General features: G+C 38.8%; 2 protein-coding genes across 3 annotated transcripts in view; both read right to left on the bottom strand.

Annotated features, from left to right (window-relative positions):
• Positions 1 to 3,762, bottom strand: part of ccnd3 (cyclin D3) — a 9,115-nt gene extending 5,353 nt beyond the window's left edge. For both annotated transcript variants that reach the window (XM_016444853.1, XM_016444854.1), the window contains exons 1-3: positions 3,383 to 3,762; positions 1,328 to 1,543; positions 536 to 695 (exon numbers count right to left, since the gene is read on the bottom strand). In XM_016444853.1, coding sequence (XP_016300339.1) covers positions 536 to 695; positions 1,328 to 1,543; positions 3,383 to 3,583 — 577 coding nt within the window. In that variant the 5' untranslated portion in view covers positions 3,584 to 3,762. The remainder of the gene's footprint in view (positions 1 to 535; positions 696 to 1,327; positions 1,544 to 3,382) is intronic.
• Positions 3,763 to 4,580: 818 nt separating this feature from the next.
• Positions 4,581 to 6,720, bottom strand: part of LOC107656893 (bystin-like) — an 11,015-nt gene continuing 8,875 nt past the window's right edge. Inside the window, exon 5 of the mRNA XM_016444830.1 lies at positions 4,581 to 5,073. Within this exon, the coding sequence (XP_016300316.1) occupies positions 4,716 to 5,073 (358 nt within the window). The 3' untranslated portion in view covers positions 4,581 to 4,715. The remainder of the gene's footprint in view (positions 5,074 to 6,720) is intronic.

Below are 6,720 nucleotides of genomic sequence, written 5' to 3'. Positions count from 1 at the left end.
GACCAGCACGGATCAGCTCTAGGCATGATGAAGCGGATAATGTCCTCTTTTGGAAGGCCAAGCAAAGTAGTTTCACTTTCACAACGAAACACAGTGCCTTCACGATATGGCGGCGGCAACAACAATATTACAGCGAGAATCAAAGTTACGCCTTCTTTCTTTGCGTGAACATTTGGGCGGCGTTATGCAAATCTTCCCACACAGTGACGTAGACATGTGGGGGCGTGTTAGAACGAGCCGTTTTAGGTAGGTGTGGCTGACTCTTAACTTTTATAAAGAATATCTCTTTGGATTTGAGACTTTAGTCTTTGCAACTTTACAGATCTTCTTTATGCACCAAGAGCTTGTAACACTCCAAAGAGAAAGAAAAAATTTAAATTTATAAAAGCAATAAGCCCCGTGAAGCCGTGGTTTACAGTGAATTTATAACAGCTAAGGGGCGTTGTTAGGCACGACTAATTGGCTGTGGTTCAGAGCTGCAGAGGAACAATGAGCCGCACACAAAGAGTGCTGATGCGGCGGATGGGATCAGTACCTGTGGAGCTCAGCGCGATGTAGGAGAGCACGTGTCTCCGGACCGATGCCGTGTCCTCGGCGCTCAGCGGCAGCGTCTGCAGCAGTGGCTCCAAGAAATCAGACGGCAGAACCGCAGCCAGATCCCAGTCCAGACGCGACACCAGCAGCACCTCCCACTGCTGCACACATCACACAGCAGTATTAGCAATGCAATCATCAACGGGAATCAACTATACAATGCATTTATAATCATCACAATCAGCAGAATTTAAAAAAAAAGAAAATAAAAGGTAATAATTAAATAATAAAGCCTGTATTAAATACATAAATGTGACCCAGGACCACAAAACCAGTCATAAAGGTCAATTTTTGTATTTTAGGCTTTATGAATTAACGAAAATTATTTTTAATATTTTAGTTTCAATTAATAACAACAATGCTTCAAATGCACGATAGTTTTAATATTTTTTAGATTTATATTTAGCATTATTTTATTTGAGTGTTTTTAAGGTTTTGTTTTTTTATATTTCTACATAGCTTTATTTTCAGTTTTAGTTTTAGTAATTTTAATACTTCAACTTTTTTTATTTCAATTTTAATTTACAAGAATTTCACCTAATATATAATATTCATATTTCCTTCAAATGTAGGTCATCCAATAAGAATATAAACGTTGAAAATATCATGCTAGAATTTTACAACTGTTTAAAAAAAAACAAGTTAAAAAGTTGCGCAGCTGTTTCCCCAAACCTAAAAGCGGCGTATAGCTGGATGCTAACGGTTTACGTAAAAGCGGGTCATGTGACGTTACCAGGATCTCTGGGACGGTGACGGCGTGGTCGGTGTAGACGCACAGCTTGGCGGCGCTCAGAGGAACCGATTCCCTGAGTTTGGAGGCCAGGAACATGCAGACGCATCCCAGCAGCTGCAGACGGCACCTGAGCACGGCATTCTGGGACATGTGCCTGTCCAGGTAATGAACGGCCAGAGGAAACACCTCCTCCTCACACTTCTGATCCTCACACACCTGCTCGAGAACAAGCGCCGTGATTCAGGATTCAGATCAGAGTGACTTGAATCACTGAATCAGATCAGAGTGACTCGAATCACTCAATCAGATCGGAATCACTGAATCAGATCGGAGTGACTCGAATCACTCAATCAGATCGGAGTGACTCGAATCACTGAATCAGATCGGAGTGACTCGAATCACTGAATCAGATCGGAGTGACTCGAATCACTGAATCAGATCGGAGTGTCTCGAATCACTGAATCAGATCTGAGTGTCTCGAATCACTGAATCAGATCTGAGTGACTCGAATCACTGAATCAGATCGGAGTGACTCGAATAACTGATCAGATCGGAGTGACTCGAATCATTGAATCAGATCGGAGTGACTCGAATCACTCAATCAGATCGGAGTGACTCGAATCACTCAATCAGATCGGAATCACTGAATCAGATCGGAGTGACTCGAATCACTCAATCAGATCAGAGTGACTCGAATCACTGAATCAGATCGGAGTGACTTGAATCACTGAATCAGATCGGAGTGTCTCGAATCACTGAATCAGATCGGAGTGACTCGATTCACTGAATCAGATCGGAGTGTCTCGAATCACTCAATCAGATCGGAGTGACTCGAATCACTGAATCAGAGTATGATTCATTAGACAACATCAGTTCAGTGTGATTCGAATCACTGATTCAGAATGATTCATTAGACATCATCAGATCAGTGTAATTTGAATCACTAATTCAGAATGATTTATTAGACAACATCAGTTCAGTGTGATTCGAATCACTGAGTCAGAATACGATTCGTAAGACATCATCAGATCAGAGTGACTCGAATCACTGAATCAGATCAGAGTGACTCGAATCACTGAATCAGATCAGAGTGAGACTTGAATCACTGAATCAGATCAGAGTGACTCGAATCACTGAATCAGAGTATGATTCATTAGAGAACATCAGTTCAGTGTGATTCGAATCACTGATTCAGAATGATTCATTAGACATCATCAGATCAGTGTGATTTGAATCACTGAGTCAGAATAAGACTCATTAGACAGTATCGGCTCAGTGTAATTTGAACCACTGATTCAGAATGATTCATTAGACAGACCCCTTGTCCAAATACCCACACTTGCGGTCTTGGCCACTTGAGAGCGAAGTAAGGGAAGTAAGTGCGCAAGACTGTCCCAGGTCTTAAAAACGCCAGAGCGCAGTGCCCTTTATGCACACTAAACCCACACTATCTCGAATACCGCTCCGGAGTGGTATTCGAGGGTTAGTGTATCCCATCATGCATCATGTTCTGGAAATAAATCGTGAGACTTTTTGCCGAGATCTCGCGAGAGGTCACGGAAACCTTTCCAATGCAAGTTAAATATGAATAATAATAAGATATTACATATAATTTGGTGGTAAAACAAAGTGCTACACATTTTATTGCTGCAAAGATTAGTATGTTTATTTTTGTACAACATTTGCAACTGCTTTTTATCACTTAATTAAATTGTGTAGTGACTACTGAACAGACATTTAGAAGTTGATTTTGAAATGCAAAGTACTGAAAATAATAATAAAACTGTAAACAACTTGCGGTTTTACAACACTATAAGTGTGTCCCATCAGGTAATGAAAAGTTGTACACACACTTGTGGTCTTCATGCTCACTTGAACACTTGGGCCAAATACAGGAAATATGTCATAGAAGTAGTCAAGTGGTCAAGAGCAAAGACCACAAGTGTGGGTATTTGGACAAGGCAAGTATCAGATCAGTGCGATTCGAATCACTGAATCAGAACACGATTCGAATCACTGAGTCAGGTTGATATGATTCATTAGATCTCCCCTCACCTGCAGCATCCATCCCGTTAGGATTGGGCGCACGTAGCGCTGCTCGTCGGTCGGCTCGGTACCGGGTTTGATGCTCGGTCTCTCCGAGCTCAGCAGGTTCTGACAGACGCGCGAGTCTCGGGTCAGAACCGCGTCTCTGAACGCCCGAACCGGTCTGCAGCTCGAGTCCGTCTCGACAAGCTCGTGACAGAACAACTCCATCTGACGGACTGATTAAAGCGGTCAAACTTACCGTCAGTCACGAGCGAGACGCGGGCTTTGGGTTCACACAACTCCTAACCGCTCTACAATACATTTAGTCAAATTCATATATGAAAACACATGGTTTTAATCAGTTAAAAGACGGTTCGTCGGCGAGCTGCGTCACTCACGGGAATGGCAACGATTGTTGTGACGTCACGTCGCCAGTGATGCGGCTTGTCCTCTTCATAAAAACAACATTTATTTATTTTATTTATACAAGTTCTCAGTCTAGTGACTTCAGCACGAAAAAAAATACTGCTTTCATCATTACGTTTTAAATTTTGGAAACCTGTTTCCGTGAGACTTTTCTTGCGAGTTTATATCTGACTTTACAATCAAAATCGCAAGATATAAACTCAGAATATAGAGATGTGAATTTGCAATGCTGAGGAAAAAAGTCAGAATTGTTACCTTTAAACCGACAACTGCAAGAAAAAAAGTCTGACTTGTGAGATTTTTTTTTTAAACCTTTTTTTACAATGATCTTTTTTATTCCACGGTGGAATAAAGAAAACAACAAATGTGGAATGTAAACTGTGCAGTACAAGAAAATAATTCAGAATTGAGAGGCGTAGACACGAAATTGTGAAAAAAGTAAAAAAAAAAAATGTATCTCGCGATTCTGAGTATATCTCGCAATTATGACTCTTTTTTTTTTTCTCAGAATTGCGAGAAAATCCGAAGTGTGAGATAAAAAGCTGCAATTACCTTTTCGATGTGGGCAAAAACAAACAAATAAATAAATAAAAAATGGTAATGTGAGACGTAAACTCATCAGATGTAAAAGACATTATTTTCGTCAACTTTTTTCGGAATTATTGATGTCTAATCAATTCTTCATTAATAAAACCAAGATTATATACATTTTTCTTGTCATACATCATCGAAGTAACATTTCACGGCGAGGTTAAAATCCATAAGCGCTTGAATAAAACCAAAACGTTCTGAAGTTTATATAACGTAATTTTATTACCTAGTAACACAAGTTCTAACCAAAAGTGTAGTCCAAAAATACAAACAATGCATTACTGCAAAGAATGCTAAATATATTGCAACACAATCGCGCGTTACGATGGAAGTCCGCGGCGGCTCAGCCGACGGTCATGACGGTTGTAGCGTCCTCCAGGTCACGTGACTCAGCGCTCTGCAGCTCGCGCCGGATCTCGGACGATATCTGCGCATGCGTCTGGCACTTCAGCAGCTCCAGCAGCGCCTCCTTCTGTTCGGAGGACAGGTCAGCTTTGTAGCGCTGCACTAGCGTCAGCAGGCTCTGGTGCCACAGCACCGGCAGCATCCGTCTGTCCGCGCAGAACGACAGGAAGTGTGCGATCAGAGCGTCCAGCACGCGGAAGGGCAGCGCGTACTTCTTATCCAGCAGCAGCCGCAGGAAAATACTGTTGGCTCCGTTGTACTCCATCTCTGCGATTTTCAGCATGGCGGCGCTGCAACGTATAACGGCGGATTAGTAGCACGCAAAAACTACAATTACGAGAATAAAGTCGTATTAGCGTGAGATTGAAGTCGTAATAATCTGAGAATATTCAGTCAAAAGTACTTTACTCTCAAAACATTACCCTGTAATCTCACGATGCTATGACTTTATTATTGTAATTGTAACTTTATTCTCAAAATATTACAAGTTTAATCTTGTATAAGACTTAGTCGTAGCAATACTATTACGACTTTCATCTCGTTACGACTTTTCATTTACTACGACTTTGTTGTTGTAATTTTGACTTTATTCTTAAAATATTAGAAGTTTCATCTCATATAAGTCTTTATTCTCATATTGCTGTGAATTTATTAAATTTATTCAACTTTAATCTCACAATGCTATGACTTTATTCTCAAAATATTACAAGTTTAATCTCGTATAAGACTTTATTCTTATATAGCTACAACTTTTTCTCAGAATTTTAACTTTATTCTCAATTTTACAAATTTAATCCCATAATTTTGACTTTATCACCAAATATTACGACTTTTAATCTCACAACCCTGCGACTTTATTCTCAAAATATTACAAGTTTAATCTCGTATAAGACTTTATCATTTTGACGTATTCTCAATATATGAAATTTAATCTCATCTAAAACTTTATTTTCTTATTGCTACCTCGTTATTATGACTTTATAATCAAAATATTATGACTTTAATTACACAATGCTATGACTTTATTCACAACTTTGACTATATTTTCAAAATTGTACAAATTTAATCTCATAAGACTTTATTCTTGTATTGCTATGACTTTAATGGTAATTTTAAATTTTCTTAATTCTTAAAATATTATAACTATAATCTCACAATGCTACAAATTTATTCTCGAAATTGACTTTATTCTCAAAATATGATGTTTAATCTTTAATCAAATTGCTGACTGTTTATTCTCAAAATATTACAAGTTTTATTCTAGTAATGTTTACATGTAATTTTGACTTTATTATTGAAATAATGCAAGTTATTGCTCTAGCATTGCTTTTTTATCATTTTGACCAAAATATCTCATATAAGCTTTATTCTAGTATAGCTACGACTTTATTCTTGAAACTGACTTTATTCTGTAAATTTAGCAACTTTTTTCTCATAATCTAAGATTATTTTTCGCTGTTGTAGCAAAGAGCCTGTCAACAAGATATGAAGTGTTCTTTAGTGCGCTTGAAAAAGTGTGTTTTTATACACACACACACACACACACACACACACACATCAGTGTTATACTATTATAGTAGTTATTAATGCATTAAATTCACTTATAAAACGGAGAGTTCCGGTGCTTGATTCTGATTGGCTGAGCCACGTTCGAAGCTGTTGTAACTTACTCTACAAAGTAACACACACCTTTGTTTACGTTTGTTTGTTGCTTATGGGATTACAATTCTGCCACAGTTCGTGCGCGAACTGAGTTTTGTGGAGAAAATGTTTGTCTCGCAAAGAAGAAAGTATTTCGAGCGCACGAAAATCAATTTTGCATTTAAAATACATTTTTGGATGTGTGCAGACCTTCTCTTTTGCACGTGCAAAGTTTCACTAGCTTGCTCACCCGATGCCCTCAGTGCTCGCTAAATGCCAACAGCTCGCGTGCTCAACACAAC

This window comes from Sinocyclocheilus anshuiensis, unplaced genomic scaffold, assembly GCF_001515605.1.
Source record: "Sinocyclocheilus anshuiensis isolate Anshui unplaced genomic scaffold, SAMN03320099.WGS_v1.1 scaffold2493, whole genome shotgun sequence".
Lineage (NCBI taxonomy): Eukaryota > Metazoa > Chordata > Actinopteri > Cypriniformes > Cyprinidae > Sinocyclocheilus > Sinocyclocheilus anshuiensis.
Note: the sequence above shows the minus strand (reverse complement) of the source record. Positions and strands in the feature narration are given on the sequence as shown.